The 25,145-nt window shown below is 41.7% G+C and overlaps 1 protein-coding gene across 9 annotated transcripts in view; it reads right to left on the reverse strand.

Annotated features, from left to right (window-relative positions):
* Zc3h14 (zinc finger CCCH-type containing 14) overlaps positions 1-19,737 on the reverse strand; it is a 47,331-nt gene extending 27,594 nt beyond the window's left edge. For 8 of the 9 annotated variants that reach the window (XM_027419611.2, XM_027419610.2, XM_027419606.2 and 5 more), the window contains exons 1-9: positions 19,591-19,737; positions 19,160-19,202; positions 13,283-13,397; positions 10,256-10,296; positions 8,797-8,992; positions 7,097-7,526; positions 6,474-6,634; positions 5,941-6,041; positions 3,757-3,912 (exon numbers count right to left, since the gene is read on the reverse strand). In XM_027419611.2, coding sequence (XP_027275412.1) covers positions 3,757-3,912; positions 5,941-6,041; positions 6,474-6,634; positions 7,097-7,526; positions 8,797-8,992; positions 10,256-10,296; positions 13,283-13,397; positions 19,160-19,202; positions 19,591-19,626 — 1,279 coding nt within the window. In that variant the 5' untranslated portion in view covers positions 19,627-19,737. Of the gene's footprint in view, positions 1-3,756; positions 3,913-5,940; positions 6,042-6,473; positions 6,635-7,096; positions 7,527-8,796; positions 8,993-10,255; positions 10,297-13,282; positions 13,398-18,750; positions 18,810-19,159; positions 19,203-19,590 lie in introns of those variants that run through there. The other variant, XM_027419607.2, reaches the window with a different exon arrangement.
* Positions 19,738-25,145: the final 5,408 nt, after the last annotated feature.

A 25,145-nucleotide genomic window follows, 5' to 3' on the forward strand; every position in this document is an offset into this window, starting at 1 on the left:
GTGGACACCTGAAATCCCAGCACTAGGAGTCAGAGGCAGGCAGCTTTCCAACTTAGAGGCCAGCCTGGTATTGAGTTCCAGGACAGCCAAGGCTATACAGAGAAACTCTGTCTTGAAAAACAAAAACAAAACAAACAAAAACAGAAGGAAATCAGGCATACAAGCTCATGGAATCAAAGCAAAAAAATTTAATTTGCAGAGATATAATTTGCAGAGTTTATTTTCTTTGAAGACAAATAAAAGACACAAACTGTATACCAAACAAGTATACTGTCAACAATCTTCAAAGAATATGTAGTATTCAAGAGGATCAAATGATCTCCAATATTGTAGTTTGAAAGCACTTGCAAAAAACTCATTTGTGAAAGATGGGAACTTGAACAGAAATTAAAAGCACTCTGAGAATGAAAAAATACATGGTAAAAGTGGCATGCAAGAGAAAAATACAGTTTAAAGTATACATTGGAAAAGAAAGGCTAAAATAACTTAGAAAAATATGAAAGGATATTTTTGGATCAGAAATCAATGATATAAAAAACAGACATCAAAAAAAGAAATCAATAAATAGAGAATTACTGTTGTTGGAATAAATCTGAAAAAAAAAAAGTATAATATTAAACTATGGTGGCAGACTGACCCAAGACAAAAAAGAGAAAACACACACATACAGGGAGATGAGCAGGTGAGTAAAAAGAGGCCAAGGAGATGAGATTATACCGTCAATAATTCATGTAAACCTGTGTGTCAGCTAAAACTGTCAACAGTGTGAGCATAGAAAATAGTGTGCTCCTACAAAGTGCCTCCCAGCTCAAAAGAGCTCTCACTACAGTAGTATATGAGGCCATTTCAACTGAAATTTTGAACTGGAAACATGAAATAAAGAAAGACGTTTGGGGCTGAAGACATGGTTTGGTTGCTAAGAGCACCTTCTATGTGAGAATCTCATGCATGAGAAGCTCAGCTCAGAACCCAGCACCCACAGGAAAGCTTGGCAAGGGTATGCCTGCCTGTAGCCCAGGAGTTGGGGGAAGGCAAAGATGACAGGTAGATCAAGGAGTTCTCTAGTCAGCCAACATAGCTTAAAAAGTTTGGTTCGGGTTCAGAGAGAGACCCTCTTCTAAAAGAGAACCGATAATGGACTGTACCTGCACTCTGCCTCAGCATGAATACACATACCACACACACCAAAAAAACCCTCAAAACAAATATAAGCCCCCAGACACCTCACCACTGACTGGTTTACGTGCTTCATCTGATCAGGTTCTCTGGCTTTATACAACCTTACGGCTTTAAACTTGCCTCTGAGGTTTTCAATACTTTAAAATAAATCCTTAGGTCATATGACCTATACACTATGTCCCAACTGTATGACTGTATACTCAGTTCACTGGAACACAACATAAAGCTCAATGATAAATTCTTCTGGCCTCTATACCTTCTAAGTTGACTATAGAACCAGAGGCTTGATGACTTAGTTCAAATCCTTTCACAAGAATTAAGTTTGTTCTCAGAAAGCATAAAACTTCAGAAACAACAGCAGTAACTGTTCTTCCAATTCTACCCACTTAGTCACCAAAATGACTGTAATAGAAGTTCCCCTCATTTCTCTCTTTTTTTGACAGTTGTCCTTTTTTTTTTTTAAAAGATTTTTTATTTTATGTATATGGTTGTCTTGCATGTATGTATGTGCACCATGTCCAGGCAGTGCCTGCAGAGGCAAGAGGGCACTGGATCACCTAGAACTGGGATTACAGATGCTTGTGAGCCAGCATGTGGGTGCCAGGGATTGAACCTGGGTCCTATGGAAGAACAATCAGAGTTCTAAATGGAACCGTCTCTCCAGCCCCAACTTCCCTCATTTCTTATACCAGGAGGAGTTGGCAAACACTTAATTTTATCTATGAAGAATATCCAATCTATTGCAAGTACTCAACTCAGATAGTAGTACAAGAGGCCAAACAATCCATTCATGAATTGGTACAACTGGTTTCAATGAAATTTTATTTTTAAAAACAGTACCAACTCCTATAATTTGGTTACCAGTGATAATTATAGGAAAACCAATATAAATGTTCAATATTCTTTTTTTCCTTTTTAAGACAGGGTTTCTCTGTAGGTTTTGGAGCCTGTCTTGGGACTTGCTCTGTAGACCAGGCTGGCCTCGAACTCAGAGAGATCCGCCTGCCTCTGCCTCCGCCTCCCGAGTGCTGGGATTAAAGGCATGCACCACCACTGCCCAGCACGTTCAATTATTTTATTCATGTTTTCAAGATAATGTAAAAGTATCCTGCAGCCAACCAATTAGTTTCTCGGTTTTTGTTTGTTTTTTTGTGGGTGTTTTTGGGAGCAGGCTTGTGCTTAGGATTGGTTTTGAAAGCCCATTTTGAAAGCCCATTTGAAAGCCCTTATGAAGATGAAATGGTTGTATCTCTGGCCAACAGGAACTTCTTAGATGCTAGTTCTAGTATCCTTTTGATAAAATCTCTAGCAATAGCTTTCTCTTCTAGAATAGTACCTAGACACTTTAAAAATCATTTTAACTTTCCCAGAATTTAATGGGGGATAAAGGAAAAGACAAAAAGAAATGAGTGATAACTAAATGCATGGAATCAAGGATTTCACAGACCCTGGAACAATTTTAAGAACAGTTCAGAAGGAATAAAAAATTAGGTTAGCATATCAGATACTTAAGGGAAGGAGTGCCGGGCATTGGTGGCGCACGCCTTTGATCCCAGCACTCACTCGGGAGGCAGGTGGATCTCTGTGAGTTTTGAGGCCAGCCTGGTCTCCAGAGCAAGTGCCAGGATAGGCTCCAAAGCTACACAGAGAAACCCTGTCTCGAAAAATCAAAAAAAAAAAAAGGAGGGGGGGGGTTCAGAGAAAAACAAAATTATAAAACCATGAAACAATAGATTTATTCTTATTTTTGAGAGGGTGGGGAGAAGAAACCTAGAGTTTCTAATTTCTGATCTTAATAGAAAAAGTGATAAAAGGAACAAGAAACTTCAGTCTCTCCTGGTATAAATGGAAATAACAGGTATGAAAGAAGCAGAAAAGCAAGCACACCCAAAAGATCATTAACACAGCTGTCTAAAGATCCAATAATGGTGTCAGAACTGGGCAATAAAGTGGGAAGACATACAAAGTCACATGACAGAGTTGCACTTTGGTATGCAGAAGCTGGGTGGAAAGAAGAGGTGAAAAAAAAAGAGGTGGCAAAAATAAAAATAAACAAAGGAGGTAGAACAATTGGCTCAACGCTAATGCTTCCAGTGTGTTAGGCATCGAGGCCAAACCAGGGTCACCAGGACAAATATGAAAAGACACTGCAATTGGATGCCAGGAGGGAAAATTTAAAGAAAACTTAAAATTTTAAGTTGGAGGAAAACGAGTAGGAATGGCAAATAGATGTAAAGAAAAGTTAGTGAGATGGTTTAGGAGGTAAAGGTACTTGGTGCCAAACCAGGTAACTAGAGTTGGAGCCACAGAACCCACATGGTAGAAGGAGAAAAACCACCCTTTACATCCTTTTACACCTTTACATCCATGTCCACACACCTACACATTTATTAAACACACAAACACTAAACAAAGAAGACTGAATATAGAAATGAATGCATCTTTAAGTAGGACTGTTCTAACCTTGAGCAAAGTTTTTAATGATAAGGCTGAGGATACAGTCTACTTTTGAGAACATTAAGTTTTCCATATTTAGTATCCAATGGATAAAGTGTAAGGGAAATGGTTAACTCTTACCTTGAATTTTTTCTGTACTATCTCCTTTTGCTTCTTCTTCCTTAACAGGGGGACTTATCCTGGGGGCCCTGCTTTGCCCCTGAACCATTTCTGCTATCAATTCTTCTTGAGAAGTTCGAGTTCTGGGAGCAACTGGAAGTGTCTGTTTCTGTGGAACTTCACATAAAAGCAAAAGAAACAAAAATACAATCAGTTACTACTTCATATCTTCATAGTTAACAAATACACATTAAATACAAATGCCAACTCTGGGTTCAGAATAATTAGAATGTTCAAAACAAAGAAACTCCAGTTTTTCTCAAAACATTCCTGAAAAAGACATTCAATTTAATTGTCTTACTTGTATGTAAGCAGCATCTAAAGCTTAAATCTCAGCTCTCAAGAGGTTGAGGCAGTGGGACTGCAATGAGTTCTGGACCAGACTGGACTACATAGGGAAAGCCTGTTTCAAAATCCCAAAACAAACCAACAAAACTTGTATGTCAAGATACAATTTACGCGTATGTAGTCATTTTAAAACAGATGTAGCGATTCCTGGTCTTACAGTGATTTCAAACTGTAATATAAATAGGCAAATAACAAATGCTGCAATGCTATTTTTAAAAAGTTCTTTCATGACAAGGTATCACTGTAGACCAGGGTGGTCTCAAATTCACTATTAGGCTGAAAATGACCTTAATCTGTTGCCTCTATTTCCCAAGTGTTAGGATTATAAGCATGTACAATCAGGTTTAATGTTATTTCTTGAAATGTGGGAATCTTCAACTACTTTTAAATTTTTCTTTTTTAGAATTATGTGTTTTGGGGCTGGGGAGGTGGCTCAGCGGTTTAGAGCACTGGCTGCTCTTGCAGAGGACCCAGGTTCAATTCCCAGCACCCACATGGCAGCTCACAACTGTCTGTAACTCTAGTTCCAGGGGATCTGAAACCCATATGCCAATGTACATAAAATAAAATTAATTAAAAAAAATTAGGTATTTTGCCTACATGTCCCATGTGCTGGCCTGGTGCCTGTGGAGGTCAAAAGAGAGTGCTGGACTGCTGGGAACTGGAGTTATAGATGGTGCTGAGTAACCTAGTAGGTATTGGGAACCCAGGTCCTCTAGAAGAGTAGCCAGTGCTCTTAACTGCTGAGCCATCTCTACAGCTCAATATTCTCTATTTTAAAATAGCTAGAGAGACAGTTAACAGACTGGCTGGGATCTAGGAATAACCTGTAGCAATAAATTGATGTTATAAAGGATCTACTAAACTTGCTTGGGAAATAAGTTGCACAAAGGAGCTCAAGGAGTGTTGTCACCAATATAACTCAAAACTTAGTGGTATACTAACTAGACTTGTTAGAAATGGTAGAAAGGACAATTTTCTACCTGTAACATAATTAAAATTTAGGTTTGCTGAGAAAATGTTCTATTACTATTTGTTCACTAAGAGCCTGGTGTGATGGCACATAGCTTTAATTCCAGCACTTAGGAGGCAGAGATAGGCAGATCTCTGAGTTCCAGGCCAGCCTGGTCTAGAGAATGAGTTACAGAACAGTCAGAGCTACACAGGAAGAATCTTTTTCAAACAAAGTATCAGAAACAACCACCCAAAAGATTTGTTCATTAGTATGCTGCCAGTTATGCTCTGTTTCCAAAACAAAACCAAAAGGAAACAACCTTAACTTACAGCCTGTCCCTATTTACAACCATTCCCATTTCAAAGAACAGGTTTCTAAAAGCAGCTCTAACAGGAAAGCACAGGGTAATAAGTAACAGCCCTCTGGAAGCCCCAGTCTGCCATCAAGTCCTGGTTCTTTCCAGGAAAAGCTTAATTTTTCCATGGGGCAGCACCACACGGTGTCTAACAACCATCGGTAACTCTAGTACTAGGGGATCCAATGCTCTTTTCTGGACTCTATGCAAGCAAAATACTCATAAACATGAAAAAGGGAGTGTAAAAAGGAAGGAATTTCACCAGGCAGTGGTGACACATGCCTTTAATCTCAGCACTTGGAAGGAAGAAGCAGGCAGATCTCAGTGAGTTTGAGGCCAGCCTGGTCTACAGAGTGAGTTCTAGAACAGCCAGGGGTACAAAGAGAAACCCAGTCTTGAAAGAAAACAAACCAAAACAAAAAACAAAAACAACAACAAAAAAACACAAACCAAACCAAAAAAAAAAAAAAAAAAAGAAAGAAATTACCTGCAGAATAGTTAGTTGTTTTTGTTACAGACTCTTGAGCTTCAGAGATAGCCTTCAAAATTAGATTCTTGTTAGCTTGTTTAGAAGGTGGAAGAGAAGGTCTAAAAGAGTTTTAAGAAAAGGTATTTTTATAATGTTTTAAATTTCAGTTCTTTACATGCTAACCATCTATTATGCTGTAATAGATCTCCTTCTGTTTTAAACCTAATAGTTACAGTTTTTAGAACATGTCAATTTGACTGGAACCCTACAGCTTTGTTTTAAAAAAAAAAAAAAAAAAGATTCTGCATTAACATTTTTCTCCCTCATTAATTTTTAGTCTTTGCAATTCTCTCCAATTTTAAGCAAGTTGTTTTCTATTAGTAAGTATATCTCTAAAAAGCTGAGTGATGCTGTAGGATAGCTTAGTGCCAGGGCACTACCTAGCATAGGCATGCACAGTCCCAGGTTTCTTCCCCAACACTGCCAAACAAACAAACACTCTGCAGCCATATCAAGCAGTTTAAGATGAATTTACAGCTATGGTCATGTACCTCCTCTCAGGCTTTGCTGGCACCGACACGCTGCTGGACAAGCTTCCTATCCGGGAGCCATAATCCTCATCTTCTTCCTCCTCTTCTCCATCATGACTGAATCTTTTTACTTTTACAACTGAACTTACCACAGGCAACTTTCTCTTTCGAAAATTTTCATCCTAAAATGAGATAAATTTAAGCTTACATTGCATTGAAAACAAAGTTCTATCACAAAAATATTTGTTTTCATTTTAAGATGATCTTAAGATCCAAAACGGCTGGGTCTCTTGTAAAACAAATGAAAAATACCTCCTCAAATAGCTAACTCAAAAGAACATTAAATTTATAATGGTTGCACACGGCACTGTTAGGGAAAGTATTAAAGTGAATTATCTGGCTGCTTAAATCTAAAGCAGACACATCTGCATAGATGCCCAAAAAGAAAAGGAAGGGTACAACTAACTCAAATTGTTAAATTCACAGGCACATGAGCATGACATGAAATCCCCAAAGAGCCAGTCTGAGAGAGGACACTACTTAAAATAAACACGCAATGTGTTTAGTTACTTAGGTTACATTGGAATCAACAACTGTCAGTCTCTAGCCTCGTAAGCCAGAATCTATATAAAATCTATACAAACCTCAATACTCATTTTATCCAAGTTGTTTCTGAAGAAGGGGCTGTAAGTGTCATCTACGCTGCTAAGCACTTCTGGTTCACACAAACGGCCTGCTTCATATACCTGGCTGCTCTGTACATCTAGCTGCTTGGCAGTGTGAGTACTGTTTTGCTGCTGATGAAGTTGCAGCCTATTTAAATGAGTACCAGTATCTGCATTTCTACTTGCAGGTGGTCGATAAATTTCAATAGAAGGGCGAGAAGAACCATATGTAAGTGTCACTGTAGGTTTTTTCTGAGATAAGGGATTCTCCTGTACAAAATTGAGGTCTTCATCAATGAGATCATCTGGTTCTGGCTTAATATCAATCACATCTTCAGAGGGTGCTGGCTCCCTTAGAGGTTTCACTGTTGACATTAGCCGGGTTGAACCTCCATCATCATAAGAATGTCTATCAAAACAAAATAAGCAAAGCATTACAATAAAATTAAAGCAATATCCTCAAAATTTCAAACAATGTTTACTCAAAAAATATATTGAGAAAGTATGGATACTTTTTAAATATTCAAAGCTATTTTCAAATCATAGTCATTCTTTCTTTTTTTTTTAAAGACAGTGTCTTACTATGTAGTTCTGGCTGGCTTGAGATCCTTCCACCTGCCTCTATCTCCCAAGTGCTGGGATTAAAGCCTTGCACAAGGGCTGGAGGGATGGCTCAGTGATTCTGAAAACTGGCCACTCTTCCAGATGATCCAGGTTTGATTCCAGCACCCACACTGCAACTAACAGGTATGTGCAACTCCAGTTCCAGGGGCTCCAAAAGCCCTCTGAAGGACTGGTACACAGATACACATACAGCCAAAACACCACACACATTAAATAAAAACAAATTAAATGCTTATACCACCACACCTAGCCCTCATACTTTAAACTTTTATTTACTACATTTAAAATAAAAAATCATATTCTGATCACCATTAGTTTATTCAAAAACATGCTCACCATCTGTTATGGTCGGGACCTGGAGGGGGCTGGAGAGATGGCCAGACCACTAACTAGTTGGTCTTTCAGAGGACCTGGGTTCCATTCCCAGCACCCACCCAGGCTTATGACTGACCATCTCTAACTCTAATGCAAAGGGATTCAATGCTTACTCTGGTCTCTAGAGGTACCAGGCATGTTCAGGGTTTACAGATACATGCAAGCAAAACACCCATGCACAAAAAAAATAAAATAAAACTGAAATAATGAGCCTGGAATGTCCCATACATGCTCATGTGTTAATAAACACTAGATCCCTAGTTCACTATGCTACTTTAAAGGCTATGATACTTTTAGGAGGTAGGGCCCAATCGGCCAACATAGGTCATTAGTGCCTAGAAACAGACTTTTGCTGATAATAATCCAGCCCAGGTTTGGCTTAGTTTTGTCTGCTCCCTCATCCCCTATAATGTTAGTAGTCTCTTTCAGATGCTTTTGCTACCATGAGTTCTATGTGGCATGCTCCCACAGCTGTGATGAACTGAGAGACTTCTGAACTCTGAGCCAAACACAAGATGTCCCATCAGGAATTTTGTAACAGCAACAAATGACAAGAAGAGTAACTAATCCACGATCACTTCGCCACTTCCAAGCCCTGCTGAAAACAGGAGCTGAGGGACATAATGACTATCGTGTCACATCCACATGCCTACCCAGCCATGGCAGACACTGGACTTTACCTGACGTGAGTGGATTTCTGCTCCTGTGAAGTTGCAGAAACTCTGGACTCCCTCTTTTCAGGCCTAGAGCTAGCAACGGCAAGGGGAGGGACTGCAGCTTCATGCCTTCTCTCATCTCCCCGACTAAAGCTGCTCTTGTTTGAAGGCACGTTACTATCAAAGATGCTGGTGTCTGATGACTTTAGACTAGAGGGCTCTGGAAAGAAAATGCATGACCCTGGTCATCTTCTTCTTATCTTTCCTCCCTCATCACCAAAGAAATACATTCGATATAGAAAAGTTTTTAAATTAATAACTTCAAACATTTTTTTTTTTCTTTTTGTTTCTCGAGATAGTGCATAACAGCCCTGGCTATCCTGGAACTCACTTTGTAGACCAGGCTGGCTTCAAACGCAAAGATCCTCCTGTCTCTGCCTCCTGAGTGCTGGCATTAAAGGTGTGCACCACCACCACTCAGCTAAAGTTTTCTTTTTTCAAACAAGAACAGGTCTCATGGAAGCCCAGGCTGGTTGGATATGCCACCAAGGATGACTTTGAACTTCCAATTCTCCTGCCTCCACCTCTAGAGTGTTGGGGATTCAGGGCATGTGCTGTCGTGCATGTTTGTTTGTTTGTTTGTTTTCCCAGTGCTAGGGATTGAACTCAGGCTTCTTGTATGCTTAGGCAGGCATCTACCAATTGAGCTACATCTCTAGTTCCTCAAAGGTGGTAGTTTTTAAAGCAGTGGTGTTTGAAATTCTAAGCACTAGGGGATAAAAGGCACTTGAAAATGTGGGCATGGGTTTCTTAAAGGAGAACTGCCTCAATATAAGTGAGTATTTATTATTACTACTACTAGTAATAAATGACAATAATTATCATTATTATTTTGTAAGAGAATCCACACGTTTTAAATACTAGGATAATATTTGTGTATCCTCATCCCATTCCACATTACTTTTAGTCGATGAATAGTATTCTTATACATCACAAAATTTATCTGATTTATTAGATAACTTTCAATTATAAAGCAGTGAAGTATCTTTAAGGTTAACGTTTGCACACATTTATAATTACTCCCTTCAGCTACATGGCGCTGTCTTGCCCATGATTGTCAAATCACAGTTAGTTTAATGTTTTCAAGTTCACATGAACCGCTCCTCTTCAAGTGACTGCTCTTCTTCCAAGAGCAGAGTAAATGACTTTAGAAAGGAGAGGATCACGTGCTGTAAGAAGCAGAGATCTCGGGCTGGAGAGATGGCTCAGAGGTTAAGAGCACCGGCTGCAATTCCAGAGGTCCTGAGTTCAATTCCCAGCAACCACATGGCGGCTCACAGCCATCCATAATGAGATCTGGTACCCTCTTCTGGTGTGGAGATATACATAGAAGCAGAATGTTGTATATATAATAAATAAAATCTTAAAAAAAAAAAAAAAAGAAGCAGAGATCTCAAAGAGCCCTCAATTTTACAAATCTTACCAGTTGTAACAGAGCGAAGTTTATCTAATACACCATGGAGCCTAAAAAACAAAAAACAACAAAGCCTCCCTTAATAAAAATTTTATTTCAATTGAAACTCTATATCTGATGACATTACATTCAGATTAGTTCTTTTAAAGGCATTTAATAATACTGAACTGAATTTTCCAATTACATTATGCTTTTCTTTAAAGGGCTTTATGACAGGGGTGGGGAGACTGCTCAGCAGCAGAGCAGTTTCCTTACATCCTAGAAATTCACCCTATAGCCTTATGCATGCCATTCAAGCACTCTAAAATCACTGACATACACCCACAGCTCCTTTTACTTTTTGAGACAGGGTAGAAGTTGTCCGGACGGGCCTTGAACTCAGTCTCCAGGTAGCTAGGATTATATGGCATCAGCAAATCCAGAATAGAATGCTAAGATCACACATAAGGCCCTGGGTTCAACCCCCAGCACCAAAGACAAAGACAAAGACATCATCTGACAAGTCTGCATTAAAAAAAAAAAAAAAAAAAAAAAAAAAAAAAAAGCCTTGTACTTTCTAAGGACTAAAGACCAATACAGTTAAGAGTAAAATAAGCAAGTATCCCAAAGTATCCAATTCCCAAACATAGAGTACTGCTTGCCACAACTGTTTTACCTGTGTGTCGTTTTACATGTGTGTGCTTCTTTCTGGCCTCCTCCCTTGCCCTCTCCACACGGTTAAACTAAGAAGCATGCTCTACTAAGCACATGTTCTACTACTGAGCTATAAACGCTCTTAATCCAGCAGTTAATATTTAAACTATTAACATGGCTTCTTGGACAACATAATTCTGAGGTTAAAAAAAAGTAAAAGAATTTTAAAACATGCTATCACATTGTGCTGTTAACTATTATTTTCAAAATTAAGCAAACAGGCTACAACCTTGCTTTCACAAAGGCCATCTTAATAGCTTTATAGAAGGCATATCTGCACAGCAATCCACCCAAATCCTCTTACAAATACCACAAGTTTCCTATTGTTTCATTTAGACTCCATTCACATGCCAGTTTCCTAATAGACACAATTACTTCAGGATTAAAAAAAAAATTAGGATGAGAAAAAAACCAAAAAGACCTGAGTGTAAAGTTATAAAACTGACAGTAAAAACAGAAAACAAAAAGCACCAGAATATAGCTGGGCTGGAAGGGGCTGAGGTTTGAGTCCTGAAGTTGATTCCCAGAGCCATGTAAAAGCTGGGTGTTGGAAGCCACCAGCACTTGTAAGGCAGAGACAGGGGTCCCGGGGACAAACTGTCTAAGTAGACTAAAGTAACTAGTGAGCTTTCGGTTCAGTGAGAGACCCTGTCTCAATAAATAAAGTAGAGAATGTCTAGTGAGACAACCAACATCAAATTCAGGCTTACAAATACAAACACACAGACACACATATGCTCACACACATCCATGTATATCTATCTACATATGCAAACATGCACACATACACAAACAAAAACCAACTAAAAATCAGGATAGTCTGTTTTTTAACATCAGTAAACTGTGAAAGTAAAGTCCCAGAGAGAAGACACAATTTCTTGTATGAGAACATGTGAAACTATAGTTGTAGGAAGATGAGAAACTGATTTTGATTTAAGTTCATATTCAGTTAACGGTATATTGGTTTATGAAATCTGTCTTAAACAGTCATTAAGTCATCTGAAAAAGAACCTATGAGGTCAGTCTTCTGGCTTAGATCAGCTGGACTGCAAACCCCAAGTGATCTAAAGGTTTAGCCAAAGGTCAGGTCACAACAAAACAAATTCTTGAACTACTATGACTTTAAAAAAGAAGTACTCACAATCATAGTATAATTTCCTCAGTCAAAAACAGCATGAGCATTTGAGAATAAACTGTACTAAGTAGGGTATATGTCCACAATGAAGCAGTGTGTTAACATGTAAGGATCACTGGACTCTTAATCATATGCTCCAAAACTGTACAATATAAAGCAGAAAATTCTGCACGGATTTTCAAAGAGCCGTCCTAAGAGCCATAAGGCAGACAGCTGACAAAACCACTGTGAAGACACTCATTCCTTAAGAATCAAAGTGTGAGCCAGGCAGTGGTGGTGCAGCCTTTAATCCCAGCACTGAGAAGGCAGAGGCAGGTGGATCTCTGTGAGTTTGAGGCCAGCCTGGTCTACAAAAAGTTACACAGAGAAACCCTGTCTCAAAAAACACAAACAAAAAAAGAATCGAGGTGTGAACACATACCATCTCCCTTAGTGCCTCCTACTCAAACTAAACAGGCTAAGTGCTCTCTCAGCGCTGCTCCACCATTAGCTGTCACTGTCACCGATGGGTCTTTAGTCGATGGGCCCTCCTGAGCATTTCCTACCTGTCGTCAGACAAGCACCAATTATCCTTTACCACTTTCACTCTACCCTAACCCTGATAACTGAAGCTGGCCTTCTTAAAATGAATCGTATGCTTACTCTCAACTAAGGGCACATGTGCTTTGATAAGAGGCATTTCAAATCATGAGTAATTTATATGAAAAATAAAGTTGCTTATTTGAAATTCCAAACTAAAGGTGACTGGGATGTTCGTCAAAGGGGACATGCATGTGTTAGGAAAAGAGAAAAAAAATTAAAACAAAAACAAAAGGAAAAAAGTTTTCCCCATAGGTCAAAAGCAAGCCTAGCTCAAAATGTGGAGTTCACTGTTTGTAAGTGGTTGTGCTGGGGTGGGGGTGAAAGGCGGGGGAGGTGAGGGGAGGATGATGAAGTGTAGAAGGCAGCAAATACAGAAGCATACATCAAGGCTTCTACGGTGCAAGCACATCTGCAAGCACTCAGATGCCCCAGCTAAGTTATCCTCACAAGTACAGACAGCAGGTGACTTACTATTTCTACTTATGGATGGAGAAACCTCCAGAGGCCTGCTCTGCACAGCTCAGAGCGCCTCTCCACAGTGAACCTCACAAGACTGCGGAGAACCTCCTTCTAGACAGAATACCAACTCTGATTTTGCTGTGAGGCACAGACATTCAGAAACATACCATACGGTGAATCGAATTGTGTTGTTCCCTAGAAACAGGGACAGGTCCTCTGTCATTTGGTCCTGACTTTTCTTGTTGGCCACCATCACCATAATGTAATCAGGAAGTTCTTCATCTATTTAAAAGGAAAAGTATACCAAACTTTTAAATGTTTCCTCAATATTTGCTTTTGTTCAAAATCAATGTGCTTAAAAACAGAAGCAGCCTTGAGAATTTGTACCTCACTCTAACACAGGCTGGACAAGAAAGCTCAGCTTCCAATTTTCCCCTTTACTCCACAAATATGTCCATTATTAGAAGGCCAGGAATTGGGAAAAACTGGCATTTCTAGTCATAATATTAGACATCCTAGGCACAGAATCCACTGAGAGAATGTGCTGTTTTTTGTAAGAAATCTTTTCAATGCTCATCAGACACTTCTGCTTTATTTTCTGTTCTTAGGCAGTACTTATTTCAATAGAAAACATGCTTTGACTTAGTAAAGGCAAGTTTGATTACTCCACATAATAAACTTCCAGCAACATCACATACATGAAAATTACACAGAACTCTATAGGTTGTACAATGCCAGGAGTTCAACTGCTAATACCAAAGGAGAGAAAAATATGAAAAGGCAGCTCAACTTCTTTCAGCAGTAACCCTATACAACAACTGCAGGCAAAAATCCCAACAACACTCCATAAGGACGCAAAGGCATTATGAGGAAATCTAATTTCTTTTGGAAAAAACTAGGTGTGTCTGTCCCAACCCATATATATGACCCATGAGAAGGTCTAAAAACTCATGATCCCTCCACCCTCTCAAATACTGAGATTACTGTCATACACCTCCACACCCAGCTTCAAACATGTTTTTATTAAAATTTCCTTAGTAACTAAAAATACTCATAATTTCCACATGAACAGAAAGGTTCATCTGCCAGACACTTGTTTCAAAGGAAAACATCTAAGGACTGGAGAGAGAACTCAACTGTTAAGAGCACTGGCTGTTCTTCCAGAGAACCCAGGTTCAATTCCCAGCACCCACATGTCTGAGCACCCACTGTACCTCCACTTTCAGGGGATTCAACACCCTCACACAGACATACAAGCAGGCAAAACACCAATGCACATAAAATAAATAAATCATTTTAAAAAAAGAAGAAAACAGGGCCGGGCATTGGTGGCCCATGCCTTTAATCCCAGCACTCGGGAGGCAGAGGCAGGTGGATCTCTGTGAGTTCAAGGCCATCCCGCTCTCCAAATCGAGTGCCAGGATAGGCTGGCTCCAAAGCTACCCAGAGAAACCCTGTCTCGAAAAACCAAAAAAAAAAAAAAGAAGAAGAAGAAGAAGAAGAAGAAGAAGAAGAAGAAGAAGAAGAAGAAGAAGAAGAAGAAGAAAACATCCAAATTCTAGTACAGAAGCAGGACAAAAGAGAAGGCAGTATTTCATTGAAACAAGGAAAATGTAAATTAAAAGTGGCCAATCTTTTTTGTGTTGCAAAAGTATTTTAAAAAGCTCCTATTGCAATTGCAATAAATAAGTTAATCTTTATGACATTCCTACTATGCTCCAACACTACTAACTCAGTGTGTGTGAATAGATAAGACTGCTAAGATACTAGGGGCGACAGGCCTCCCCCCCCCACAGTGCCAATGAAAAGACTGTCACTGTATCAACTTATATTTCTAAAATTTCATGAGATCAGTGGTTGTATTGATGTAGAATGGGAACAAGGAAAGGTGTATGAATGGGTTACAGAGCCAAAGGAGCAACTGGAAATTTGGAAAGAGGAGAGAAAGAGATTGAGTATGTTCATTCTTTTTTCTTTTTCTAAAGTGGTACTCGGGTTCAAGCATTGGGTCTTGTGCAGTGTTAGGCAGTCTCCAATGAGCTACATTCAGTCTAGTAGATTTACCATATTAACTGCTGATGGTTTTGGGTGTATCTACATATCAAGACACCCAAATATACTGAGAAACAAACACATACACTTCAAGCACTTGCAATTTAAACTATCAATTATTTCTCAGCAAAGCCTTTAGGATTCATGTTGTTTTCTGAATAGACAATAAAATGGAAATTAAAAATTTAATGAAAAATTAGCATATGACCAAAAAATATTCTTCCATAGTCCAGACAGATCTCTGAAATGCATCTTAATCAATATACTAGGGCTGGAAGACAGCAGGAATGCAGGAAGGTTGAGTGACACTCTCACTCTGGGTGTGAAAACTGGGCTGTCACTGCTGCACCTGTCCCACATCTGCACAGAGGAGACCCTTAAAGCTTGCTTTAAACAACGCTGTTTCGTCTTTGTACCCCACCCAACTTGGAAGAATTGTTTTCCTAACCTTCCAGGGCTCTGGGGCTCAGGTTTTTGGTATGAAGAAATACGAAAAGCTGGGAAAAGTAATAGTGTGTGACTGCAACCCCAGCACCCAGGAGCCTCAATCAGAGGATCTGTTTGAGGCTGGCACAAGCTATATAATGAGTGGAGGGCCAGCCTGCACTACACAGTATGAAACTCCACCTCAAAGAAAACAAGTCACCCTGTTCTGGACAGTGAGGTATATACATCTATAAATAACAAGGTAACTAACTGCAAACATAAAAAACACCTTGCTTTATTTTTTTAGTTACAAGATGAGTACTTGTTGTTTTTCTTCCTGACAGGTATTAAATAAACACCAGGTTCTCTGCTGGAACCCATCATGAAACCGCTAGCTTTAAGGAATTTCCAATTTCGAGTATGATGGTGTTAAGAATTTATGAAGTCCTGGGTTCAAGTAAAGAGAAAGGGGGGAAGCGACACCATTCGTCCTTAAGTCGTTTCTATACAGTTAACATACTGGAAGCACCAAAGACCCCCAAACCTGAGCCTCTGATCGTCAGTCTGCTGACAGCTCTAGTGCAGCACTTTCCCAGAGCAATACTGCTGCCTGAATCCCACAAGTATTTTCAGAAACAAATGCAACTACAAGGTAATGTTTTAAAAAACTAAAAGAAAGTCTGCTTTGGAATTTCTGTGACAGGAACGAACTTATCTCAATGAAGCCATGCCTGTGCCTCACGTTTGCCATTTACTAACAGTTCCACATGTGCGGCAGGCCTCTCACAGCTGTCACCAGTTACGTGAAAAAGCCATTAAAACTAACAAGATCCAAATTCAGCTTCATCCTTCACACTCAGAGAAGTCTTACAACAATCCTGAAACAAATCTGAAATCCACCTAATTCTTAGTCTGTTGAACCTCACCGTCTGTCTCTGGTTGATGTGAACTGTATCTACTATTATTAACCATATGAATTTAAAATGGACAATTTTTATAGGATTTAATTATTAATGTACCAGTTACATGCTAGTAGCCCAATTATATTAATAGCTTTTCTAGAAATCACAGTTTCCCAAGCAAACAAAAAACATAGCTCTAACTAAGGATGGCCTTGCTGTCTACTTCATAAATCTCACTTGCATCTATCTGGTCCAAAAGATAAATGAATTCTAATCTGTTTCTTGAATCTAATCTGTGGTCAGTTATTTAATATTGGGGAATGTAAAGAAAATCTAGTTCTCCAAATATGTACTCAGTATTTTAACAGCCTTTCCAGATCTCATGGATACCCTTCTGTGATAACATACTAAAACTCAAGCAGCAATTTATTAGCAATATAGAATCCACTACACCACCAATTAACTCTTTGTACTGTTACAAGAAAATCCACCTGTACATCTTTTAACTTTTGCATAATTTAATGTGCAGTGGTTGACTGAAAAATACTAGTTCACTGAGCTGGTGAACCAAGGACATGTTGATACATTTCATTATATGAAGCCATGCTGTTAGAACCTCCATAATTTTATCAAAAAATCTTTCAGTTCTGGGAATCTCTCAAGTTCACAGAGGTAAACCCAAACTTTCAAAGTTTTAATTTTCATCTGAAAGTTCAATATGTGAATGACAATAAAAACAATTGGCTTTTTTCCTGCCTACCAAATACCTAAGTGCACATAACCTGTTTAATCACTTCTTAGAAGGTAAAAAGGTTTCCACTTCTGTGATCAAATACTGTGACCAAAGCTTCACCTTACAGCTTAATAGTCCACCATCCAGAAACTTGAAGGCAGGAACTCAAGGCAGGAATCTGGGAGCAGGAACTGATGCAGAGGCTATGGAGGAATGCTGCTTCATGGCTTGCTCTGCCTGCTTGCTTTCCTTCTGTTAAGTTTTCCAAGACAGGGTTTATCGTTGTAGTCCTGTCTGTCCTGGAACTCACTCGGTAGACCAGGCTGGCCTCTAACTCAGAGATCCCAAGTGCTGGGATTAAAGGTGAGAGCTGGTATGTGCCACCAATGCCTGGCTTTCTGCTTGATTTTTTTTTTTTTTTTAAAGCACCCAGGATCACCAGACCAAGGGTGGCACCATCCACAGTAAACTGGTCCCTCCCACAGCAATCAAGAGAATGCCCCACAGCCTTGCCCACAGGCCAACTTGGGGTGGAATTTCTCAGCCAAGGTCTCTTTTCGAATGACTCCAGCTCTAGTGTCAAGCTGACATGGCACTAATGCCTTTCTTAAAACAATCACATCAGCTCAGTGTGGACCAGTGCTTTACAGTCATCTATGTCCTCACAATCAAAATCCTAAAGAGATGCATGTCCTGGACCTCACTCTGTAGACCAGAATAGTGTGGAACTCAGAGACCGGCCTGCCAATGCCTCCCTCCAGAGTGCTGGGATTAAAATCCTATGCCACCACCTCCCAGCTGAGAACCCAGTTTTAAAAGCATTACATTAACTGTTTCACCATTATTATTCTGAATGGAACTGGCTTTTATTTTTTTTAAAACTACAAGAAGTAACGCCAGGCAGTGGTGGTCCACGCCTTTAATCCCAGCACTCGGTAGGCAGGCGGATCTCTGAGTTCGAGACCAACTTGGTCTACAAAGAGCTAGTTCCAGGACAGCCTCCAAAGCCACAGAGAAAACCCGTCTCAAAAAACAAAAAAAAAAAAAGAAGTAATTTGACAAAGAGGTCTAGGAAAATCTGATGTGACTACATTTTAAACTTCGTTTTCCAACCACTACTTTCATATAATCCAAATGTAACTATAGCGAAAAGCCAAGCCTCCTAACTATTATGAAAACAGTTTTGACTCCGCAGGTTAGTAAGGGTCTCAAGACATGTAAGCTACCCACAATTTCTGAAGCCACCAGCTTCGGAGTGAGACCAGGCCTCTTCCCACGACTCTGTTCATGTATCCGAAGCCTTTGTTTTCCATTTGTACGACTGGGGACCATTATCACTTACATTTAGTGGTGATTTTTATTGTGTATACGTAACAGCTAAACACTGCCTGGCCCAAAGTAAACATTCCTTTTAAGAGAGGAAAATGAACTCCTACTCAGGTTCCAGTAGGAAGAACGTTAAAATAATAATAATAATAATAATAATAATAATAATAATAATAAATTCTAAAACAAAACTCACTGAGCCAGCTCTGTGGCAAATGCCAGAAGCATCAAATGTTCACATCCAAAATGACAGACCTGAAATTAAAGGTCGTGACGAAAGTAACAACGAGAAAAACAGAACAGGATTCGGACAAACATCACCGATTTAAAAAAAAAAAAAAAAAATGACAGCCTCGGCGGAAGGAAAAAGCTAGACTGTTTCCAAAACAGCGCTTTAGACAGGACACGGGGTGGGGTAGGGTGGGGTCGGTTGGGGGGGTCTCAGGGGGCTGCTGTACATAGAAGGTCTCCTGAAACGCGGGGGCGGGGAGGAAACCTGGGAACACCCGAGTTCGAGGCAGAGCTCTGAGCAGACTCACTCACACGCATCCAATGCGCCGCAAGCCCTACATTGTATTTAGGCCAAATGACAAGACTCAACTTACCCACGTAAGCTCCTAATTCTTGCAATTTCCCCTTAATGGCACTCTAAGGAGGAAAGAGAGAGGAGGAAATAAAAAAAGACAAATAGCAAAAAAGTGCGCGTGAAAACCACGACAGTGACAGAGCGACCCCGGCTCCCCGCCCCGGGGGTGAGGGAAGGTGGGGGAGGGGACACCCGACGCCTCCCCCCCCACGCCCCGCACGGCGCTTTCCTCGGTCGCCGCCCCGGGGGCTCCCACGGGCCCGCGGATGTCCCCCGAGCCGCCCAGCCGCGCCTGCGCCCTGTCAGAGGCGGCCCGCGCTGAGGAGACGCCGCAGGCCGGGCCCACCCGCCCCGTTACTCCTGACAACCGCCCGCCCGCCAGGCCCAGTGCTCGCCCGCTCGCCCGCTCGCCCGCCTGCCCGCCCGCCGGCCGGCCGACGCGGGCCTCACCCGGATCTTGCGGCTGATCTCGGTACCGATTTCCATGGCTCAGCGGCGAGGCGTCCGGGTCAGCACTGACTGCGCGGCGCTTCGGTTACCTGGAGGCCGCGGCGGGCCACCCTGCAAGCCTGCCCGCCGCGCCGCCGCCGCCGCCGCCGCCGCTCCGCCTCCGACCGCGCGCGCTGCGTGTCCCCGCCCCTGCTGGCGCCCCCGTGCAAGGGGGGAGGCAGCGCGCATGCGTCTGCGCACACGCATGCGCTCCATCGTCCCTGGCGGGTCCCGGCGAGCTGTGCTCTGGCGCCCTCTGTTGGTCGCACAGAGGACAATGGCGTGCAGGTAACCTGGTTTCACCTAGCCCTTCCTAAACCAGGGAAACAACCTCCTTTCTTCCCTTCCAGGGTTTCTTTTTTTTTCTCTCTCTCTCTTTTTTTAATGTATACGAGTGCTGTAAATGCACGTACACCTGCACACCAGAAGAGGGCGTCAGATCTCACTATAGTGTTTTTCTGGGAATTGAACTCAGGTCCTCTGGAAGAGCAGCAGCCAGTGCTCTTAAGCTCTGAGCCATCTCTCCAGCCCAAGACGAAGTAATGTATAGCACACACATCGTCGGTCTTGATCTGAGTTCAAATGTAACCTCAGGTATCAATATGGGATTGATACAAATTGTTAACCTTTGCAGTTTCCTTTTCTTCCAGCAAAGAGAGACTTATTTTCTTAATATACTATGGTTACACTTGGTGAGGAGGAAGGTAATATCCAGAGTAGCAACGGCACCCATCCAGCCTGCCCTTACTTTAATTCTAGTGGTTATTTTGTTTGTTTTTGTGTGTCTTTTTCAAGACAGGGTTTCTCTGTGTAGCCCTGGCTGTCCTGGAACTCTCTCTGTAAACCAGGCTGGCACCCAACTCAGAGATCCACCTGCTTCTGCCCCACCCCCACCCCACCTGCCCCCAAGTGCTGGAATTAAAGGTGTGGACCACCACGTTGGCTACTTTAATTCTGAACACCCTTTCTCTCCTGGTTTTGGTTCTGCCTATTTTCTTCCATACTATCAGTGTACTTTACTAGAGATAAATCCTCCTCCTGCCCTCCCTCTCTGAACTGCTTCTTTGAAGGACACTGATTTCCAGGACGCCCTTATTTGTTGTTAGCAATCAGCCAGCTACAGGTAGCAAGAAGAGTGGCAGTAGCGCCCTCTGGTGTTCCAAATGAGCGGCAAGTGGCGCCCTCTAGAGTTAGAGTTGATTGCAGGCCTGGCCTATTGGACCAGCCCTACTTGTATTAGAGCTCCTTGGGCCTAGAAGTTGGGGTTGCAGCATCCTATAGGTTCTAGGTACTGGGATTCCTCAGGCCTTGGTGGCAGCCAGTGTTACAGCTCTCAGCCAGTTGCTTGACACTCTTGGCCCTAGAGACCTGAGAATTCTTCCTGAACCAGGGCCTGCAGGTTCACTTTGGCTCTACACTTCTTATGGTCCCTCTCTGCAGCTGCTGCCTTCTGTCTTACCCTGGGCACTCTTGAACATCTCCCTCGCTCTTCTATCTGCTGCTTCTCTTTTGGTCCACACAGCTGAAAGTGAGTGAGAAAAAGAGGACTTGAGAGAAGTCTCTAGTTAGGTCTACTGTCATAACCCTAGGGAAGCAACACAGGAGAGTGTCTCCCAGGCCCAAGCAGCCTGCTTATGTAGCTTAAAATGGATGTTTGGCTTAATCACAGCTATTTGTCTTGGCCAAGCCCAGCTAATCACAACTTTGCTTCTTCTCACCAATCACAACCATGCCTCTCCTAGACAACAAGGAAAAGTGCTTGCCCTCTGGCCTAGGAAGAAATAATTGCAGGTTCATTTGAAGTTCTGCAAGGTTCAGGATCGCAAAATACCAGCTACAAAATATTTCAAGCAGCCTTCCTTTGAGTCGAGCGCTCACCTGCTCGACTTGGAGCTGGGACGATCACCTGCAATGTTTGCATAGTTGTTTCGGGGTGGAATGCCCAGTGGTGCTGGTATAAGAGGTCTGGCTGGTTGTTCAAGGACTCCAGAGCAGCAAGGGACAGTTCAATGGTGGCTAATAGGTGTCAGGTTGTCCAATTCCTAGCACCTTTGATGGTTTATAGGAAAATGAGCACCAGAAAGGGTGCTCACAATACACACCCCGGGAGAACTCACCACTCAGAGTGATTCTAACACAGTTAAAAGTTCTTTAGCATACTGGACTCTTGCCTAGAAACAAGTAGGTCAGCCTCTCACTTTGGTTATCATGGCTGTGCTAATAATGATCAACTCTTCCATTTACCTTGTTCTCGTCTGAAAACCACTCCCAGACCCTATGTAGCTATGGGCATTCTATTTTCTGCTTCCAATGGAAAGCCGTCTTTATCATCTCCGAGTCCACAGTGTTTCCACAGTGGACTTCCCCAGCTCTCCTTGTCCCTGATCACCAGACATGAAAGGAAGAATCTTTTTTTAAGAACAGACATCTAGAGAGATTTCCATCTGCCCCACATTCCTCAATTCTCTAAGTGGTGTGGAGTGTGTTTATTTTTTTAATTTATTTTCGTGTTGGCTTTGTGGCATGGCCTCAGAATGCTTAGACTCCTGTTCCCCCTGCCTCAGCCTCCCCAGTGCTGAGATTACATGCATGCACCAACTATGCCCAACTCCTTAAGAACTAGTTTCCATTAGTCAGCTCTTGGTGTGTGTCCAGTGGACCACGGGTTTAGCACTTTAGAACACACACATTTCTTATCTTGCAGTTTCTGGCAGTCTAAGCAGTCTAAGCAGAGCTTCCTTTGAGTCTTAAGCTGGGAGTTTCAGCAGGCCTCGGCAGAGGTGGCAGATGGCTGCATTCTCATCTGAGACTTCACTAAGGGAGAATCCCACCTGAGGCTCATGAGCAGGAAATTATTTCCTCAGATCTTTATGAGCAAAGGCTCCATCTTTTTTTGCCAGCTGTGGACTAGAAGCCATGATCTGGTCTTAGAAGATGGGTCTCACCAAGGTGGCTGCTCTCTTAATTAAGCAAAGATACAGGTCCCTCCCAGCACACCTGGGTTCCTCTGTTGAGGACTTTCATCTCATTCATTTGGGCTCATCTAGGGCCTGACCCCTAAATCAAGTGAGTTGGGACCTTCTTTATACCCACGAAATCTCTTGTCTTCATCGTATCCATTAGTTAGAGCCATCCACAATCACAGGAATTATAGGGAGTAGGAATCATAGGGTTACACAGAGTCTGTCTGCCACAGGCCCCTTGACAGTTGCGTGTAATCTTCTGAATTCTTCTAGCATCTATATGGAAACTAATATGATATCATACGTTTTTCTCATGTGACTATCTATTTATGTATGTATTCATCCTCCCTAACAAAAATGATAAACTGAGCACCACGTGTCTTTTATATTTTACAGAAGTTCTTTGAGGATGGTAGGCACATAATAAACATATTATCAAATATGTCTAGGTTAAAGGAAATCAAAGACTTAGTTTACGAAATCATTTTTCCTGGGTAAATCCAGTGACCAGACAGTCATGAAACATTGATGAGAGACAGAGAAGCAGAGTGACAGAGAAGCAGAGACCGTGGAGCCATGCTGTCTGAGTCTGAGTGCAGCCCTGCCACTCTCTCTGAGACCTCAGGCAAGTTGCTTCTTTTCTTTGTGTCAGTTTCCTCATCTGTGGCATAGATATAATACTGTTTTCTCCTACAAAGGATCTGTATAAGGTGCAGGTAAGTTAATATTTGCAAAGCATTTCAAGCTGTGGCCAGTTCCCAGCAGCGTTCTCTTTGTTGATTAAAAATTAAATGCCTGCACTGAGCCAGACATTGTGCTAGAAGCAAGAGCACATGGGTGAGTAGGACCAAGTCTCTGTGCTCATCACATAGTCAAAAGCCTGGTAAGTTTTTTTTTTTCTATTCTTTTATCCACCATTCCATAACTAAGAGTAGGAACATGTTTTACCATTATTGTAACTTAAACAAATTGACATTCAACAATATAGTTACTATTGGAAAAAATCTTGTATAAAAAGAGCATTTCCTGGGGGAGAAGGATTGGGGGTGAGGGGAGGGAGAGGGAGAGGGGAATTACATGTGAAACAAGTCTGTTCCCTAACTTGAATTAATAATAATAATAATAATAATAATAATAATAATAATAATAATAATAGAAAAAAATAAAAGAAAAAAAAAAAGAGCATTTCCAGCCGGGCATTGGTGGCGCACACCTTTAATCCTAGCACTCCGGAGTCAGAGGCAGGAGGATCTCTGTGAGTTCGAGGCCAGCCTGGTCTCCAGAGCTAGTGCCAGGATAGGCTCCAAAAGCTGCACAGAGAAACCCTGTCTTGAAAAAACAAAAAAAAAAAAAAAAAAAAAGAGCACTTCCATTAAAAGGTATTCAGCCTGGAGAGATGGGCCAGTCAGTCAGTAAAGTGTTTGCCAATGTAAAGACCTGAATAACCCCCAGCACGTATGTAAAAAACCAGGCATGGTGTCACGTGCCTGTAACCCCAGAACTGGGGAGCTGGGGACAGGGGGATCCCTGAGGCTTGCTGGTCAGCTAGTCTAGGCAAATCTGCAAGCTCTAGGTCCAGTGAGAGGGCCTGTCTAGGAAATAAGATGTGAAGCAATTGAAGAAAACATCAACACCCACTTCTGGCCTACACACACACACACACACACACACACACACAAATGTATCCAAAGTCAGGCATTGTGGCACATGTCTGCAGTCCCAGTACTTGGGAGGCTAGGGCAGGAGCATCGTGAGTTTAAGGCCAGCCTGACTACATAGTAAGATCCTGTTCTGTTTTCTTTTTCATTTATAACAAGGAATTTATTTAAAGGTGTTGAAGACAGCCAGCTTACAATTATGGAAGAGAATTGCATGGTATTTGAGAACTCAAACAGGTTCAGATCTCAGATGATATGGAGTCTGAGTCGTTGAGAGAGTGCCCCCACTAAGCCAATGGCACTTAGGGACTGGAGGCTGTTCAGGGTGCTTCCCTGTAGGATGCAGCTTCACAATCCACGTCCTTGAAGGGACTGGAAGTATTAGTCTTGCAAAAGAATAAACTGGCTCATGACAAATGGCATATTTTTCTCCTAAGGGATAGTATGAGAGCCAGATCACAATGAACTACAGTGCCAGCTAAGAGGGTTCTTGGCTACCTTCCAAATAGAGGAGAGAACTGAAAAAGAACATTGGTTATGAAGTTGGCAGGGCCTGAGTGCCAACTCCTGTTCTACAAAGCCCTAAGTTCTCTAACAATGGTGCCCCCTGTATTGCTAGCTTCCCCTAGGGGCTACATTTCAGTTGGATTTTATGCTGTGTGTGTGTGTGTGTGAGAGAGAGAGAGAGAGAGAGAGAGAAAGAGAGAGAGAGAGAGAGAGAGAGAGAGAGAGAGAGAGAGAGAGAGAGAGAGAGAGAGAGAGAGAGAGAGAGAGAGAGGAGGGAGGCAGAGGCAGTGGGTTTTCACTAACTTGGAATGCTTTTCTTTTCCTTGAATGTTTAGTTACTTGTATTTGTCTTTCCAGACTCAAACAGAGGATTCTCACAATGATTAAC

This window comes from Cricetulus griseus, chromosome 5, assembly GCF_003668045.3.
Source record: "Cricetulus griseus strain 17A/GY chromosome 5, alternate assembly CriGri-PICRH-1.0, whole genome shotgun sequence".
NCBI lineage: Eukaryota > Metazoa > Chordata > Mammalia > Rodentia > Cricetidae > Cricetulus > Cricetulus griseus.